This window comes from Mus caroli, unplaced genomic scaffold (genome assembly GCF_978045245.1).
Source record: "Mus caroli unplaced genomic scaffold, Mus_caroli_1 scaffold_7, whole genome shotgun sequence".
NCBI classification, from domain to species: domain Eukaryota; kingdom Metazoa; phylum Chordata; class Mammalia; order Rodentia; family Muridae; genus Mus; species Mus caroli.
In genome coordinates, this window is record NW_028227262.1 from 94451688 (window position 1) to 94471245 (window position 19558).

The 19558-nt window shown below is 47.6% G+C and overlaps 2 protein-coding genes across 6 annotated transcripts in view; one reads left to right on the plus strand and one right to left on the minus strand.

Moving 5' to 3' along the window:
- Window positions 1-14134, plus strand: part of Scrn1 (secernin 1) — a 72571-nt gene extending 58437 nt beyond the window's left edge. For 3 of the 4 annotated variants that reach the window (XM_029478819.2, XM_021165639.3, XM_085840607.1), the window contains 2 exons: window positions 6730-6910; window positions 9714-12130. In XM_029478819.2, coding sequence (XP_029334679.1) covers window positions 6730-6910; window positions 9714-9872 — 340 coding nt within the window. In that variant the 3' untranslated portion in view covers window positions 9873-12130. The other variant, XM_085840606.1, reaches the window with a different exon arrangement.
- Window positions 14135-15309: 1175 nt separating this feature from the next.
- The window catches only part of Wipf3 (WAS/WASL interacting protein family member 3), an 83911-nt gene continuing 79662 nt past the window's right edge, over window positions 15310-19558 (minus strand). For both annotated transcript variants that reach the window (XM_029478623.2, XM_029478622.2), the window contains one exon: window positions 15310-18070. In XM_029478623.2, coding sequence (XP_029334483.1) covers window positions 18047-18070 — 24 coding nt within the window. In that variant the 3' untranslated portion in view covers window positions 15310-18046. The remainder of the gene's footprint in view (window positions 18071-19558) is intronic.

Below are 19558 nucleotides of genomic sequence, written 5' to 3' on the forward strand. Positions count from 1 at the left end.
TCCTTCCCTCCCTTTCTTTCCCTTCCCTCCCTTCCTCTCCCTCCTCCTCTTGCCTCATCCCTTCCATCCTCGCCTCTTTCCTAGCCCTCCTCTTCCCTTCCCTGTCCATCAGTCTCTCACATCATGGGCCTGAAGCACTGGAACTGGCTGGGTGTGCAGCTTCCTGTATATGAGGCTGGCGATTAGGCTTCTGTCTGTCCCTCCCTGACCTCTTACTCACCACGCTCAGCTGTCCTCATGGTCCTGCTGCTGGTCCTCCCCGGTGTCTTTCATGCTGTAGTATTCCTGGCACCCTCTCTGGATGATCCTCCCCCACTCCATCTGCTCAGTCTTGATTTTTATGTCCACCTTCCTCCATGTCTTGGCCTAGCAGATCCTGTTTTTCACACCTCTTTGCATCTAGCCCCCTCCTCTAGGTTAAGACTTGCCTCCCAAGGGCTCCGTGGGCCTACAGGAGCTGTGAGAGTTCTGTTTCAGTCTGGAGTGTTCTGCCAAGGTGGACAGACATTACTCCTTAAGGAAACCAGAGTTTTTCAACTAGTGGGTCCGACCAGGCCACGCTCCATTGCCCTGTCCAGAGATCCTACCCTAACTTTGCTTAGGATATGAGACTTATCCTCACCAGAACACTCAGAGAAAAGAATACAATTGCTCAGGTTGAAGCAGGCCACTTAATCCAATAATAGAAATGAATTGTGAAATTGCCTTCTGGTACTAAATGGAAACTTGAAAGTAGTTTTAAAAGAAAATTATTCATGGTTAAATTAATTGGAAAGACCTTGTAGAAGATTACAGTCCTTTGAGAAGACAGTTCAGTTTTGTCTTGCGTGGTGAAATGGGCCATGTCGCTCTCTATGACTCAGAACTGCAGTTAGCTCTCATTCTGTGCCTCTCTGTAATTGGGCATGCTGAACATTCTGTCTTTTGTCAGCAGGCAGTGTAATTACCTGCCCCTGGGTTTTTTCAGGTAATAAATTAGGGAGATCTCAGCTGACTTACGGTACTATTGAAATGTAGAGCTGTCTCAAGATGCTGTTTTCTGAGCAGTAGACTCTGATTATGATATACAAATTGCTTCACCTAGTCCATATTATGATCAATGGGCAGGCTCTGCATTCTTGGGTACTTCCCTAGCATGTCCCACACATTAATTTATAGATCTTGGAAAGCTAGCTTTCACGTCTATCTCTTCCCTCATCCATCCATCCCTCCATCCCTTCATCCCTCTATCCCTTCATCCCTCCATCTCTCCATTCCTTCATCCCTCCATCTCTCCATTACTCCATCCTTGCATGCCTCCATCCCTTCATTCCTTCATGTCTCCATCCTCTGTGCCCCCTCCTCTCTTGTACCAGGAACCATGGAAATTTGAGAGTGAAAGAAAATGCATTTGAGTGCTTGAGGGAAAGAAGACAAAGGCCTTTTAATTATGTTTACTGAGGAGACAAATTCTACCATGTTACTCCTCTGTCGAGTTAGCAGGCACCTCTCTTCTGACAGAGTGGGGCTGGTTGGCTTTGGGGAATGGGCTCTGACCTGCAGGAGCCATTTCCTGGGAAAGTACTACTTGTTGATGCTCCCCGGATGTGACGGGTTTGGAGGGAAAGAATATTTAGAGAGGAACCCTGGTTCTTTCAGACTATGGAGGAAAGAGTTTTAGAGTGTGGCTGCCAGAGTACTTGTGTTCATCTCTGCCAGCCCATGTGCCGTGATGTCTTTGGAGGTTCTAAACTGGCTAAAGAGAGAGTGTTCACACCACAGAAATGGGCAAGCATCACAACTCAGAGCTCATTTCTCAGATAGGAGGTATAGTTGTTAGACCGGGATGGCACCGAGAGGCCCTCGCATGTAGGCAAACCTACGCAGGCTCAAGTTATAGTATGAGGAAGCCGACAGGGAGGAGAAGATAGAGCTGTGTTAACTGGAGAGATCACACTGAGATCACAGCGCCCCTCATGGATTGGCTCTGATTGTACTGTCTGGGTAACTGTCAGCTGCACAGGGTACCTACTCGTTCCTCGAGGAAGTCAGTACAAGAGGCCTTTGGTGCACAGGGCATATCAGTGTAGATATACATGGGCTAGAGGACCAAATAGCACCTGTGCCCTGTTCAGTTTCATTCTCAGTCCCTCCTATGCTAGTCCCCTCCTCTTTCCCTCTTCCACTTCTGACCTTCCAAATGCCTCCAAGCCACTGGCTCTAGACCACTGTCTGCAGGATTGCCCTGTGCTCCACAAGTGAAGCTCTCCTTCCCAGTGGCCCTATACAGTGCTCCTTCCTGGGGCTCCTCCCGTACAGTGTCCCTTTCCAGCGCTCCTGCACAGTGCTCTTTCCCAGTGCTCCTGTAAAATATTCATTTCCAATGCTCTTTCCCAGTGCTCCTGTACAGTACTATTTCCCAGTGCTCCTGTAGAGTGTTCTTCTTTAGTACTCCTGTAGAGTGCTCTTCCTCAGTGCTCCTCTAGAGTGCTCTTTCCCAGCCCTCCTGTACAGTGCTTTTTCTTTCTCAGTGCTCCTGTACAGTGCTTTTTCTTTCCCAGTGCTCCTGTAGAGTGCTCTTCCTCAGTGCTCCTCTAGAGTGCTCTTTCCCAGTGCTCCTGTACAGTGCTCTTTCTTTCTCAGTGCTCCTGTACAGTACTCTTTCTTTCTTAGTGCTCCTTTACAGTGCTCTTTCTTTCCCAGTGCTCCTGTAGAGTACTCTTCCTCAGTGCTCCTGTAGAGTGCTCTTCCTCAGTGCTCCTGTACAGTGCTCTTCCTCAGTGCCCCTGTAGAGTGCTCTTTTCCAGTGCTCCTGTCCAATGCAAGCTCCTTCACTGAGCAGCTCTGCTCTCAGTTAAATGTAAGATTAGAGAGACATTGCCATATGGCCACAGATGAGCCATTCAGAAAGATGCCTACATTTTTGGAGAAACTGGTTATTCTAGGCTAGCTCCCTGCTGACTCCCACCCCCTCAGGGTCATGGTTGAGAAGATTCACCTGAGCTACAGCCTTTGCATTGTTCCTTTCTGTGTCTCCTGTCCCTCAGGGATTTTAGTCACAAGATCCACCCAGCATAGCTGCTTGGGGAGTATCTTATCTTCAGCAAGAACAGAAGGGTGTTTGAGGTCAGACTGTTCTCTGGTCAGATATGTATAAAAGCACATATGTATAAAGGCCAAGCAGAAGATTTAGAATGGGAAGTGGTGGGGGATGCCTATTGCACATTTATTTAGAAGATATGAATTTAGCCACTTAGTTAGAATCTAACTTAGGACAAAGCACTGGCCTCTGTGAGCCTCAGTCATCCCATGTGTAAAATGGGACCATTCCTTCCTACCTGGAGCAGTGCAGCCCTCAGGAACACTGGAACAACCTGGCCTGGACCAGTGGCTGGGAGGAATGGCCATGACTCGGAGAGGCAGTTTCAGCTTGATACCACCTAGATGTATGACCTTGGTCGAGTCATTTCTTGTCTGTGGACATTAATTAACACCCATATAGGCACATTGACAAAGTTGCTGTCTGAGATTCAGCTGTGGAAAGATGCCTGGGTGTGCCCTTATCTATTTAGAATTATAGATGTGCTTTGTACTAAAGATTGGCAAAAACATTAGAATCTTTGCAAGCTGCTAAGTGCCCTACATTTCCTTTGTAGAACCTAGGCCGGGTGTACAGATGATCAGACATATTTGACAGCTATTCCTTCAGTCATCATTTAAACAATCACTTAGTTTCAATTTATTATTAGCAACAATTCTTACAATTTATAATCTACATAATTTACATACAGTCTCAAGTTTACCCTCAGCCACAAATTGATGTCTCATATTTTTTAGCAGTTGAGGATGCTAACATTTTTTATTTTTATTTTTTACAGACCAAAAGTGGAATCTGGGAAGCTTTGGTTGTATCAAATATGATGAGTGCTTGCTCAAATTTAGTGTTTAATTTTCAAATAGAAAGGGTAGTTGAGAAGGCTAAACAGATGCTGCCCTTTGTCTTAGAGAAGCAGCCTGGCATCTTACATCACCGTTAGAGAAGTTCACATGCAGCGGGTGGTGAGGGAGGCTGACACCATACTGAGCTGCTATATGCTACTCCAGCTCCCCCTGTATATAAGATACAGAAGACAAAGACTACGGGTGGCCTGAACTTACTGAAGTTGGAATCACAAGTCTGCAGGCCTCATAGACAGAGACATGGAAAGGCACCGAGATAGCAGAACAGGTTTAGGGACAGCAATCACATCCCATCCACTTGAGAAGCAGAGCAAAACCACTGGCCTCACATCTGATGCGGAGAGGGTGCACACTGCCACTCCCAGCCTCCGTCCAATTGCTTGCCCCTTCTATTCTCACTCGGTCTGGTCCTTGACACAGTCCTCCTCAGCAATCAGTGTGTCAGAGCACAGTATGCAGGGCAAGGCTCTCAGCAAAGAAATCTCTCCTCCCTTTTGAGTTTCTGGTTTACTGCGGAGGTAGCATGTCACAGATGAACTTCCCATGCCCTGGGGTCAGTGAGAATGGGGGGAGTCTTTCCAAGGAGCCTTCACTCAGCCCCTCAGCAGTTCTGTGAGACTGTAGCTCCCTGCTGCAAGGCCTCATCCATCCCTCAGGCTGTCTGTCACTGGCTCTGCTTGGTACTGTCCGGAGCAGGGTGTTTGCACTGTGTGTGCAGAAGGGTCCCTGTGCCAGCCAGAGAGGTCTGCTGTAGCACTTGCACTGGCTGCAGCCATCTAAGAGTCACTTGCCCTGTGGAACAGGGCAGTGCTTACTGCGATGACAACTGTATGCAACCCGTGACAGTGATCTGATGCCTGTGGTGTTGTACACACACTTCTTCCTCCATCTTTTCCTCCATCTTCCTCTTTTCCCTTGTGAGGTAATCAAAGTCGGTCTAGCCAGCTTGCAGCTTTGCAGTAACTCCTCTTTCCAACAGTCAGCAGTAGAGAAAAGCAAAGATCAACTTGCAAAAGGCTGCAGGAAGTAGAAGTGTGTTCCTTCTGTCCATGGGTAGCTCCCCTCTCTTCTGGAACTTCCTTTAGTAATGGCTGAGGAACAAGGAACAAGAGCCCTGCAGACAGTCTAGTCTAACAGGTGTTCTACTATCTGGCAGATAGGGATATACATATACATATTCTATGCAAATACATGCATATGTATATAGTCTATACCCCACATGCATGCAGTGCCTGCAGAGGCCATTCTCCTGAACTTGTGAACTTCTGTGTGGGCACTGGGAATTGAATCCAGGTCCTCTGCCAGAGCACCAGTGCTTGTAACTGCTGGACCATCTTTCCACTCCATTCGTTTCTTCCTTTTAAATTAGTTTGTTGAGAACTTCAGGTGGATACATCTGCATCATCTGAGAGGACAGGAGAGGCCCAGACACCTGTCCTTATTCAGCATCCCTGGCTCTCCTGGCTCCGGTGCCTTTGGCTTTCAGGTTAAACGAACCCGAGCCTTACGTTTTCATGTCCTGATCAGTATTTCTCCCTCTTGTGTTCTCTTTCCTTTCCTCCTGTGGCCTCGGAAAATGAATCTAGAGGTCATTTATCAGCACGATGCCCATGCAGTGTCCCTCAATCTTAGATAGTATGAATGCCTTCAGGCCATGCTAATCGCAGACTCTGACTCAGCAGGACAGGGCCGAGCCCAGGGCTCTGAGAGATGTTGGTGCTGCAAGTCCAGAAACATAGGCCATGTCTTGGTAGCAAGGGTGACTGGTTTGAGGTCCTTTTCAAGTCATGGCGTCCATAACTCTTTGTGTGGCCCGTGGCAAGGGAGCTCTGGCTTCACTATACCTGTATATTCCAGAGCTAAGAGAGTCAAAGTTTCAGCTCACTTTTAACTCCTTCATGGCTTCTTGAAGTGGGCCCATTGAGAGGAGAAGAAAAGGTGTAAGCCACGCAGATCCATCAAAGTCCCATAGAGTATACAGGGTCCATATTCTCTTGTTATTATTATAAGTGGCTACATGGTGTCTGCCAGAATTGCCTCTCTGTCCAAGCAGTGTGTTCTTTGGATGTAGAGAGCAGAGGGGGAAAAATAAGACTTTTTTTCCAGCTGTTAGTCAGTTGTGAGTGTCTCTCACCCCTTAGCTCTTTATACTCCTGGCTGCTTTGCAGTGTGTACGTGTATATATATATGTGTGATGTGTGCCCAGTATGCACAAGTACATCTGAACGTACACCTGGACTCAGCATTTCCTCTGAGATATACACTCATGGTGCCAAGAGAATGGGAGTCAAACAGGGCAGGAGGCATTAGGCACCTGCTCTGGTCAGCACTAGCTCTCAGACAACCAGGCTTCTGTATATTTGGTCATGTCTCTTCGGGGGTCTCTGAGCTTAGCTGATATTATTTTGAAGTGTCTATGAGATACTTCAAAGATTTTTTTTCAAGAAGGTAGACCCTTAAGATCAAAAGCAAAACCCACTGTCTTCGCAGGAGAGAAACGGGCAAGCCCTCTTTTCCACTCAAATACACGGCTTGTTTTGCCCTGTCCTAGAACCCTGCCTACCTACACCTCTTGGCCAATAAAAAGAGGCTTCTCCAATCGCCTTCCTAGAGCAGCAGAAGTCTGTTTCAACAGCAGCCTTTATAAACAGCCATTGGTGCTACTGAAATGATAACTAAATGTGCAGCTGTGTGTCTCCTGGCCTGCACTTGGCTGCCTCACAGGGCTCCTCACTGGGTACCCCAGGCACCCAGCTCAGTCTGCCTGACTCAGCTCTCCTTTCACTCCAGGTCCATATTCAAGCCTTTCATCTTTGTTGATGATGTAAAACTTGTCCCCAAAGCACAGTCACCCTGTTTTGGTGACGATGACCCAGCCAAAAAGGAACCTCGGTTCCAGGAGAAGCCAGACCGCCGGCATGAGCTGTACAAGGCACACGAGTGGGCACGTGCTGTCATCGAGAGTGACGAGGTGAGCCCGAAGGAGGTCTCGGGAGGATGGTGAAGGTCAGTGAGAAAGGAGACAGCGAGGTGGCTGGCACATGCACCTCTCTCCTCTCTAGCCTGACTGGTCTCTTTCAGAAAGACAATGCAGGTAGATGTTAACTTTCCTATCAACCCTCCTGAAGCCAAAGAAAATGAAGCCACTACATTTTACTGTTACTCTGAATCCAGAAGGCTGACAATTTCTTTCTTATCTGCTGTTAATCTTGGGGTGTCAGAGATGCACAATCTAAAATCTTGACCTACTTTCTGGGGGTGAAAATCTGTACTGTGTGGAACCTGTCATGTGCCATTTCTAAATAGTGACTGCCCCAAAGTGGTGTGAACTTAGGGTATCACAGTATGAGTGTGCAAAACAGCTCCACACTCAAATGTGTGAAAAAGGTAGCTTCTATGTTATGAGTATTCTATCATGATCCAACAACAAGATTTTCAAGTTCCAGGGTTTTTTAAATTTTGTTTTGTTTTGTTTTGAAAATACAGAGAAACCCTGTCTCGAAAAACCAAAAAAAAAAAAAAAAAAAAAAAAAAAAAAAAAAAAATGAAAATAGCCCCACAGAGTACAACTGTTGTGCCTGAAAAAACTTTCATTAATAGAGTTAGGACACATCAATTCAATGAAGAAAAGCCCTTAGTGTTCCCTAGCACCCAGTAAACGCCCACAGGAGCCATTAGTGGTGCATCTTCACGGAATGTGGTTGTCAGTTACTCCCCTGCTTCCCCACCACCACGTGCATCACAGCTCTTCCTAGGTCTAAGCTGGCCTGAAGGAAAGAGCTGTCTCCAGGTTAGTGGGTGCACATACTTCATTTTCGTCTTTAGATTTATATTTATCCCCTTGTTTCTGTGTACATGGCTGCAGGTGCCCAAGGAAGTCAGAGGTGTCAGGCATCCCCCTCCCCTGTTGCTGGAGTTACAGACAATTGTAAGAAGCTCAACGTGGATGTTGGGATTTGAACTCAGGTCTTCCGCAAGAGCACTATGCACTCGTAACTGCTGAGCCATCTCTCTGCCCCGACTTTCTTATATTTAGCGTTGTGGTTATCTAAAAAAGGATTTTAAAAGGCAGTGACTCAGGCTGGAGGAATGGCTAGGTAGGCTTGCGCTGCCAGCATGAGCTGAGATCTGGCCTGGGGTCCTCAACACCTACATAAAAGGCTGGTCACAACTGTGCAAGCCTGTAGCCACAACCGTAGCACTGTGGGATACGGAGAAAAGTGGATTGTCTGGGCTTCTTAGTCACCAGTCTGGCTCCAGACTCAGTGACAGGCCATGATTTGAGTTAATAAGGTGGAGCAGGACACCTGACATCCTCTTCTGGCCTTATATGCTTGCATGCATGTAACATACATATGTACAGGTATGTAATCTGTACATGTGCATGTGCACCGTACACACATAAACCACACTATTCTACTTTGTTTTCTGCTGCTATTTGGCTTACATCTGGGTCACAATCCACCATTGAAGGGAGCCATGGCCAGAGCTCCAAGTAAGAGCCGGGAGGCAGGAACTCAAGCAGAGGCCATGAAGGAGTGAGTGCTGCTTACTGGCTTGCTTCCCATGTGTGCTCAGCCTGCTTCTCTACAGACTCCATGACGAGGACTAGAGAGACCCTGTCTCAAAATTGTTTCAATGCTTTAAAAGTACAAGTGTTCTTTAAAAAACCCCGTATTTCTTAACTTAGGATCCTGTGACATGAAGAATAAGCTACACCTTATATTTAAATTATAATCAGATCAAAGCAAAATTGACATCCAGCAGTGTCAATCAAACTTGGTGTGGCATCTGGAACTCACAATTTTCTGAACTCCAAAGAGATGGGGCAACTCCGTTTCTCAGGCTCTGCCATCTTTAACACACCTAGCTTGTCACAGGCCCAGACCAACTCCATTCCGCATCTGCTACTGTTGTTGGTGGCTATACACTGAGCCCAGTGTCTCCAATATGCTCCACTCTCCACTGAAACAGGTTGAATCTTCACCAATGGCCCCTCACAGTGCCAAACCCCAGCCACTCTCCTTGACCCCTTTGATCCTGCAGCTACCCTGCTGCCTAAGTCAGCATCACACGGGAGACTCTGAGATATTACCAGGTTTGGCTGCCGGCTTGGGATGCAGCCTCTTAGAAAAAGAGTGACTAGGAGATAGACGTGGCACTTATTTATGCGTTGAGCCATTTTTCCTGTCAATGGACTACCTTTTTGAGAATGCCTACTGTGCCCCAGCCATTGGAGAGCAGACACAAGCCTAGCTCTTCCTCTCCAGGAGGGCATGGTGCGATAGGAAACACAGCCATGCTGACCAGTTATACCAGCATAAATGGTGGTGATTATGGCGGAGTGAAGCTATATCCTTCTGGAGGAAGGACCTCCCACAGAGCTCTGATGATGGGGCACAAGTTGACACAGTGCTGAGGGAGGAAAGAGCCTCCAGGGGACAGAGTCACCTGAGCCATGGGGAGAGAATATCACAGAGGATAGCCATGCATATGGCTGAAGGGATAGATACACAAGGCAAGAGGCCAGTGCATCTCGACTGACACTCGGTAGTCAGGATTTATTCTGATTTCGGACAGCTGGTGGCCGTGCAAGTGTTTCTGAGCAGGCTGGTGCTGTAACCATCCATATTCTAAAGCGGCCCCCATGGTGGTAGTGGTTTGGATCAGTGGAGGTGGGGGGGGGATGGGATCGAGGCCAGGAAGCCAGCCGGATCCCGGGCTGTCACTATCCACTGCCATGACTGTTCTGCACGGCTGTGTCCTTTCCTCAGGAGCAAGGCCGCACCCTGAGGAAGACCATGCTGGAGTTGGAGAAGCAAGGCCTGGAGGCCATGGACGAGATTCTGAGCAGCCCCGAGCCCCCGGACCCCGCTGAGGTGGGGGACCTTTTCTATGACTGTGTGGACACCGAGATGAAGTTCTTTAAGTGATGTAAGCACCCTCACCCTTACTCAAAACTTCCCACCCGACTAAATTACCAGCAGATAACCACTCTTCTGTGTGAGTAAACCGAGAGTTACCATGTGGCCTCCTTGTGTCTAAATGTTCCCTCTGTTCAGCTTAGCAACCCTCCCCCCTTTGCTATGTAACTGGATCCCACTTGCCTCTTGCTCCATTGTGTGATAAGCTATGGGCTTGAAGATGTTCTTATATTTCAGTGACAATGGACACCTTAGCTTCTTATGAGGAACTAGAGTTCCCTCCGCCTTGGACAGGGCTGCAGGGCCACGCTGGTGGGAAAGACAAGAGCTGTGAAGGGCCTGGTCCCTCTCTAGATAGTGGTTTCTTTAGGGTTAACAAAAGGCTTTTGTTCATACCAAAGGCTCTTGTGTGTGGATGGGGGAGAGCCCCCCAGCTTCCTGCCACAGAGCACAGGCCTATATGTAGCTCATAGTCCCCACAAGTATGTCCTGGGAAGGAACAGAGGACTGGTACAGTCCCAGCTCTGCTCCCGTGTATGCGATTTTTGAAAGACCTGTCTTCTGAGAGCTATGCTCATGTGCAGTGGAGCAGACCTGCTTCCGCCTGCAGGAGAGCTGGGCATCCATGTTAGCCACAATTCCTCATCCAGCAGTGCTCCCACCTGAGGACCTGGCCCTGTGTGGAAATTGATTGGGATTTGATTGTCAGCAACTTGTATGAGATTCATTAAATGGCCCTGGCATACAGCCACACACGGCTGCAAATCTCAGCCAAAGAGGGAAAGGAAAGGGTCGCTCTTGACTGCTGAGAGCATAGCTAATGTACCTGGAATCTGAGCAGCCCCGGTCTCAGCAGAGCCTGAAATTAAACTCATTTGTTTCCAGCATCGGTGTGTTTGCACAAAGGATTTGACGCCACAGGAGAGTGTGAGGAAGACAGGGCGGGCTGAGGGCAGAAGGCAGTGAGACATTTATCCTCAGAACAGTCTCCCTCGTCCCACCCACTGCCTCGTTAACTAGATCCCACACATCAGTGTGCTGGGCACCTGACCTCCAGGATCTCCTCCACTTTGTTCTCACACCCCACTGCCCAATAGATTCCTTTGGACGGTGTCTAGAACAGGAGAGAGGTATAGGTGCCTATCCACTGCCACTCTGCACTACTGAAGGGCCAGGCGTAAAGATGACTGACAGAAGTGTGTAGACTAGAGGAGAGGCTAGTGAGCATGTGCTGCGGGGCCTAATTATAGGTCCTCACTCTTGAGAGGGCTGAGCAAACAGAAACTGTCCACCAGTGAGCTCAAGCATGGCTTAGGGCTGGCAGGGACCTGAGCCCTCATTTCACAATGTGATGCAGGCTACAGGTTTTTTTGGGGGGACAAATCTTGTTTCTCTTCCAACCTGAAAGAGAGAGAGAGAGAGAGAGAGAGAGAGAGAGAGAGAGAGAGAGAGAGAATGTTTACTGTGAGCCCTTTCCTTGATTGGTTTGTGGGTTCCATGTATAAACAAATGGCAAAACACAAGAGATGGGACAGACTCATGACAATCTGGCATCTCTTGCTGATGAACAGAGGGGACACAGGTAGAGCAGCTAAGCTGAAAGTGCCCAGCAGGTGCAAAGGGGAAAAGAACGAGGTTTGAGGAGGAAGTAGTTGCCTGTCCAGCCTCATCTACTGAGCTCTTTAAGGAAGGTGGTGCAGAAAGCCGTCCTGTGCTTTCCCTGTGTGAGCTCCACCTCTGAGGCCAGCTCATCAGATCTGACCTGCCTGAGACAACCCAGGTAATTTGGGGTTTGATCAGAGGTCTAATGGTAGCAAACGACACAGCGACCTTCTTCAATACTTTGGCCAAGGTTGAAGATGGCTGTGACAACCTGATGTTATTATGCAGGTGTGCACTAGAAAACCCAGTGGTTGTTTTTATTATTGACTGTAGTCCGGCATCACGGAGGAAGGCCAATCCTCTTTGGAGCATTGTACAGCTCAACCATGTTTCATCTTACCACCAGAGGGCACAGCAGCCCTCTAAGGGTTTTCTCCTCGGGCAATGGATAAGAAAAGAGCCCAGATATGAAAGCTTTGCTTACTGGGATGGATGGGGGCAGACAAGAGGAGAGTAGGGAATCTGCAGAGGTGCCCGCATGTACTTTAGTGAGTTTAGCCAAACTAACAGCAGAAATAATACTGGATTTTGAGTAAGCAGACTTAGGAGAATATTTGCTTTAAAGTTCATCTAACAGATTTCCCTTTGAAGAAACACTTCTGACATGGGTAATTTCTCAATCAGGGGTCACTTTTATGAACAGCATGGAGAAAATTGATCTTCGGGAATGTTTAAGATCGATCAGTAAATAACTTCCCAGAAGACCACCCTATGTCTATTAAGCCTGAGGGCAGGGGATCCTGAGCACACGTTGGGCAGAAATAAGTCACGATCATGAAGGATGGACTGCCTGTCCCACAGAACCTAACCTAAGCTAGCTAGTGTTGTGGAGATGAGACTTGCAGGAAATGAAAATGGCAGCCTAGCTGGGGACAGACACCTGAGTATCTACGTAAGGTAGTAAAGTGGAAATAGTCTTTGCTCATTCTTGGGATGCCTGAACGCTAGCTAAGCATCTGATAAACGCTGTGGAGACTTAGCCCAACACAAGCTCCAGTGTCTGTAGGAGACAGCCTCACAAGCCGATGAAGCAGCTGTACGCCTAGTAGAGCTTGGTGGTGACACTCCCTTACTCTCAGATGAATCAGTAGCTGTGAAAATAACTGTCACCACAAAACTACTGTCGTCGAACATTGACGCAGGTGATGCTACTCTGGAAGGACCTCAGGGCAGCCAGGTGTGCGTGTCTTGAAATTACTGACTTGAGTTCTTGTATCACAACTATCTTCAGCTGAGAGTTCAGCCTTGGGAGAAAGCACACCATGGTGGGAGAGGTGTGGCAGGCATTGCTCGAGCATCCCGGCTCTCCTGTGCCTCCCGCAGCCGTGGCATTTCATTCCACATGGCGCTGAGCCCCAACGCCTGTCCTGTGGTGTGTGTCACATGTGTTTTTACTGGACTGAAGCCAACCATCCTGAACTGTCATGCAGAGAATTCTTGCAGGAATCGATAAGGACGTGTCTCTAATCATGTTGTGCAAACTGAAATGTCATAGCTGGAGCAGTATAACAGAAAACCTTTGTTTCCTGTGGGGGGAGGACTGACCATGTGGTCTTAACAGCCTTTTGTACAGATATCTACAAATCAAATGATGCCTCTGTCCAGTGCTTGCCCCCGGAGTGTCTTTAAATGCACCAAGTGTACAATAAAAACATTGAAGTCAATACCTAGGAGCCTCTTGTTTGTGTCTCATGGACACAGTCGGCACCAGCCACAGCATACACGTGTGAGGGACTGGGATTTTCCGGTAGGAGTCTTTAGAAATCTCAACCACCTCATGAGGGCCCTACAGTATGCATCTCTGCGAAGACAAATTCACTGTTTAAAAATGAAGCCCAGCTGGGTGTGGTGGGGCACCCTTCTAATCCCAGTACTTGGGAGGCAGAGAAGCAGACGGATCTCTGAGTTCGAGGACAGCCTGGTCTACAATGAGAAACCCTGTCTCCAATAACAATGAAAACACCCCAAACTATAGCCATATGCCACTCGGTCAGAACAGCAGCTGTGAGAACAGCGGCCGCAGTGTGGGGAGCTGGAAACATCAGGCATTGCTGGCAGAAAGGAAGGTGGTTGTCCATTGTAAACTATGGAGATTTTCTCATAAACTGCCACGTGGCCCAGGAATTCTGTCACCTAGTATGTACCAAAAGATTTGAAATCAAGGCCCAGAAAGATGCCTGTTCAGTCAGCTTCCTAGCTTATTTTATTACTTACCTATAGATGGATGGATGGATGGATACAGAATGTGGTATATCAAGGCAATGAAGTACTACTCACCCTTAAATGAAGGCAATTCTGACACATGCTACATACAGTCTGTATCAACATTGCGTTGGACAAAATGAATGTCATAAAAACACACACACACACATATCTGTTTACATGAAATATTTAGAAGGGTCAAATACACAGCCTGTTTACTTTTCAGAGTGTGCCCTTACTTAGCTGTAGGACCCAAGTGTTCGGAGCTTGACAGTGTGTCTTTATCTCTTTACATCCTAGCTATGCATTTACCTCCTGATTTGCCTGATGGAGAAACCGAGACACACCGAAATAATTTAATCCCCAAACTCAGGTTCATATCCGGGTTTGCCTTTCGACTCTAGTCCCAGTGCCCTGACCCTCCAAGCCCCCCGCCACTCTCCCCCCACCCCCCCCACGAACTTCATCTTCCCTTTTTTTCCAGGCTTCCGTGTCCACTAGAAACATAGCTGTGGAGGGGCGTGGCCCCTGCTTGACAGAGGAGGCTCTTTTAAAGGGCTTGCTGAGTTGCAGGAGAGAGACTAGGGGTTTTAGGTTGGAGCTTTCCTTGGTGGTAGAGATCTTGCCTATATATATATATATCCCTAGGGCTTATGTATATGCAATCCCTAGGACTACAAAATAAATAGTTAAAAACTAAACTTTTCTCATTTCAATACATTGGCAGAATTTAGAGGCAACATTCTTGACCCATACTATAGTAATAAAACTGGTAAGTATGTTGTTTTCTATTTTTAAAATGTGTATGGAAGGCACACACATGCACACACACACACACACACACACACACACCAGCATTTTTGGTGTTCCAAGGGCTAGAGGGATGGCACAGTGATAACTTTTTAATGCTTTGGGGGACAACACTCATTTCATCAACAGAGATGGGAGACTTGGACACAGACCTAGAGAGAAAGGAACGCTGCTTCAACCAGATTGAGTTTGGTGCCTGGGTACCCAGTGATGAGCCAAGTCAGGTAGGCAAGTGCAGGCCAGGAGACACACAGCTGCATGGTTTAGTTCCAGCCATTACAAAGACTGATGTCAAAGCTGACCTTTGATGCTCTGGGAAGCCCCTTTTCGTTGGCAAAGAGAGGCAAGTAGACGCAATGCTCTGGGACAGGGCAGAATAGGGCCAGAGGACTCAAGTTCAGTTCCCGACACAGGTGTTTGGAAACTCACAACCACCTGTTACTCTATCTCCAGGGGATCTGACACCCTCTTCTAGCCTCTATAGGCACCTGCACACATGGCCTATACATATATAATCATACACATAAATAAAAATATAGTTTAAAAGGTGCTATTCCTGGTGTTCCAGAAAATCACTGTCCTATGTTTAAGCGTTTCTGATTTTTAAAAATGTGCCTTAGTACTTAAAGCCTGACTGTTACGCACTGCATTCCCGCACCACAGCCTCACATCATATCCCAGAAACATGTGTATTCATCACACGTCAATCAAAAAGGCTTAGATCAGTACTGGGGATCACAGATGAGTTTTCACAGGGAAACAACCACACGCATTCTCACTTATTAAAGTTTATTAGGTACAAAGGAATAAATCCACAGCAGGGGACTTCAATAAAATATAAAGAGCATTGGGTGAGGCATCGGGGGAGTCACAGTCTGCAATGTGAGGGTAAACAAGGTTAGCGGGGACCTCTCCACGTGTGAGTTCATGGCCAGGGGCCTAACCCATGCGCTGCTGGTGGGCACTGAAGGTACCCACTTGGACTTGGAGGGGTAGGCTCTGTGACAGGCCTTGAGCTGCTCGGCCAGATCCCTGAGCCTGTTCCTCGCTTGCTATTTTTGGTTTCTGCATGTTCCTTCCTTCTGACCTTAAATAACTTTGTAAAAAATATTTATGTGTTGTGTGTGTGGTGTGTATGCATAAACAAGGGCACATGTGTACACATGCATGTGCAGGCCCAAAGGCCATTCACAAGAATCTTTTTTGGTCTATCTCTACCTTACTATCAGTTTCTCACTAACCCTGCAGCTTGCAGATTGCTCATTTTGTGAGGTTGGCTGGGCACTGACCTTCCCAGGATCAGCTGCCTCTACCCAACTTTACCCACTCCTCTACCAAGGGTTACAGACATGCACCTCTATGCCTGGCTTTTACGTGGGTCCTGGGCATATGAGCTCAGGCCCTCATGCTTGGGCAGCAGGACGTCTCGTGACAGAGGCATCTCCCCACTCGTGAACAGTTTAAATTCGTGTGCCAGCAGTGTAGAACATGGTGTCCTTCAGTGTACTGGACAAACAGACTACTTCAAAGGCGGGGCTGCCTTCCCGATGGCCCTCGTCGTAGTTATGAAAGCTTTTTAATGATTATTACTTTGCATGGCTGGGAGAAGAGTAGAGTGGATCCTGACCTTTCCACACACTTCCAGAGCCAACGCAACAAAATCAGCATTGAATGGAACCTTCGCCTCTGTTCATGTGGCTGTTACAATGGCTTGAGTCCTTACCCCAGAGATTTCGGAAACTTGGCCCTGGCTCAGTTTCACCTATCTGGACACATGTCGGACATTTGCTCCATATGACAGTTAGGTGTCTGCAGACACTCTCCTTATCCTTTGTCCCTGGATGGCCTGGCCTGGGCTAATGTTCTTGTGGGGTGAGTGCCTGAGTGAGATGCTCCAAAGCACATCGTAGCTCAGTGCCCTTCTCCTTTGTCTACAGCTATTGTGAGCACAGTGAGGGCTCAGACTCTCTCCTACCTCTTTCCCCTCCTCTGCTACAGCCTCCCCTCTCTGGTGGATGGGAGCATTTGGGGCCTGACAAGAAGCAAAAGCATACTTCACTCCCTGGAGAATCAAAGAAGGGTGCAGATTGCTGCCCCGGCCTGGAGTGGCCCTCTGTCTATTCAGGGCAGCTGACTTGGCTGCATTCATCTGAGGAGCACCCCAGACACACACCACCAGGCAAGAGAGTTGTCTGTGTTCTTCAGCTCAGTGGGAAGGACCTTTGGGCTGATGGCATTCCTACCAACGGGACCAGATATTTGAGATATACTCGAAGAGCTGCTTTGCTCTTTTGTATGTGTTTGTACATGGCTGTGCATGTTCCTGTGTGGGATGTGTGCACACATGTAATGTGTGAGCCTGTAAGAGGTCAACTTTGGGTGTTGTGGCCTCAGGAGTTGCCACCTTATATTTTGAGACAATGTCACTTTCTGGAACCTGGGGTTCCCCAATTAGCTTGGCTGGCCAGCAAGTCGCAGGGATCTGCCTGCCTCTGCCTCCCCGGCAATGGGATACCAAATGTGTACGGCACCCAGCTTTTCATGCTTAGGCTTGTCGGTCAGGCACGTTACCAGTGGATCTCTTTCTTCAGCTTCCTCTTCTTCGTCTTCTTTTTTAAATATATGTTGTATTTTCCACATAAATCTTACACTCCGAGTAGAGTTTGGGGAGGGAGACTACTGAGGTAAAAAATAAACTTATCATAATCATGAGCTATATACATTTGTAGTCTGCAGGGGTGGGAGGATATCAAAATCTCATAAAGCTGACTTTACCCTGGCTACCAGCATGGCGCTGGGAACATGGAGGGGCAGAAGGAAGTGAAGACTGGGCACTAGGGATGCTGTAAACAGTAAGAGCATTGGCTACTACTCGTAAAAGGATTGAGTTACAAAAGGGGCCCTGCGGAAGGCATGGGAGGGGCCACACCCACTCTAGCCTTTGCATTGGGATATATACATTAGGCAGCAAAATGACATCCCTGTACTGCTAAAAGGGAGCGAGACATGGCATCTCGCTCACTGGAAGCTGTGTGGCCACATCAGGGCCCGGGACACTCTGCTTCCTCTGAGCTGCATGGTTTATAAGGCATTATTTGGTTTGATTTTGCAGTTGGTGTGATGAGAGTCATGCCAATAAGAAGCTGTTGTGGATAGTTATGACTTTTGGGCGACTTGAAAACTAAGGATGCTCTGGAAAAGGTTTCAGGAGGACCAGCCTGCAAGCATGTGCTATAGACACAGTGGACACCATAGGGTGGGATAGGGCACCACCTGTACTAGACAGACCAATGCCAGGATGCGTATTTTAAAAATGTTAAAATATTACTCAAATAAAAGTTGACTAAAATGGTGCTTCAGGGTTCGTGCAAATCATTATTTACAATAAACAAATGCTCAGTTCCGAGCCTGTATGTCAAATGTGTGGAGCTTGAGTACAGTAGAGTCTCGAGGAGTTGTCCTGGTGTCCATCCAATCCAGAACCCCAGGACCTTGGCTTCACCATCATCTCACCGGAGTGCCTTTAGAGATAACTGCAGAAACATGACAGAATATTACCGCAAAAACATTCTCATGAAGACACATTGCCCACAGAAAATCCCATGGCTGGGATCTGTTTTCCTAGGCAGTGAGATGACCCTATCATATACAAGGAGCTGGGTTTTGGTTTTTTGGTGTTTGGTTTTTTTCCCCCCCAGAGACTGAGAATGGGAAGAGGTAAAGGACCTGAAATTGATGGTATGTGGAAACCTGATATGGTCTTATAAACATTTACAGAAGCAAACATATGCAATTCAGTCGGCATAGAGCGCAGGCACAGCAAACAGCATGTTGGAGAAGCCATATGAAGGCAACAGAAAGAAGGGAAGGGGACCAAAGTGCTCAGAGTTCCAGCCCTGGGCCCCGGTAACCATATCCACACCACTCCCTGGCTCGGTTTACTGTCTCAAGTCCAGTGGTTCTTCTGTGTACTGCTGTGCGTCCTCATGTAGTGCAAATCAATCAAGGCAATTCCCAATGAGACAGACAATACCTTGACTTGGGATGCCTCAAGACAATGTGACAACCTCTCCTTGACTGAACTGGGGTCTTCTTGACAGACATCATAGCCATCCCATGGCTGGGAGCCCTGAGCTAGAAGGCTGAAGATCTAGGTCCAGAGAGAGGAAAACCATCCTCGTGGGATGATTTCCACGTGTGCTTGTCCTGGGGCTGGGGACAGGTCCCGCCCAATGGCTGCACAGCCTGGCCGCAAGAGTGGGGAGGAGGATACCAGACAGAAGTCAGAAAGTCATCCTGGGTAACTAACGCCCCGAGCTTCTGCAACAGATTCTCCTTCGTGGAAATAGGCGAGCTTCTCTCTTCAGTCCGACCATCTGGTTATTGTGAAGGATAAAATGAGAGAGCCCATACAAGCTAACCCATAAACGGAAAAGCTTTGTAAATGTAGGCACTAGGATTGTGGTGATTCTTTCGGTTTTCTGATCATAAGATATTATCTATTCATTTCGGAAAATATAGGATTGGAGAGATAGCTCAGAGGTTAAGAGCCCTGACTGCTTTTCCAGAGGACCCAGGTTCAGTTCACGGCACCCACCTAGCAGCTCACAACCGTAAATGTATCTATAACTCCAGTTCCAGGGCATCTGGCACCCTCTCTGGCTTCTGTGGGCACTGCACACATGTGGTACACAGACACACATGTAGGAAAAAAAACACCCAAATGCATAAAATAAAAATACATTTAAAACATTCATTTTAGAAAAATAAAACATAGAAATCCCAGAGATATACTATGAACCAAGTAAAAACTAGTGATAATTTTCTAGAGTTAAAAGTCTAAACTGGGCCATTATTTGGTTTTACATGTCAAAGGGAAGTGACTCAGGGAGGGACTGGAGTCCTGAGACCTACCGACTGACCAGAGGCAGCCGGGCAGGTCTAAAGCTTGCCTGTAAGTGTGTGGTTTCTCTCTCACCTTTGAAGGACAGTCTGGCCAGGTACAGTACTCCTGGTGGGCA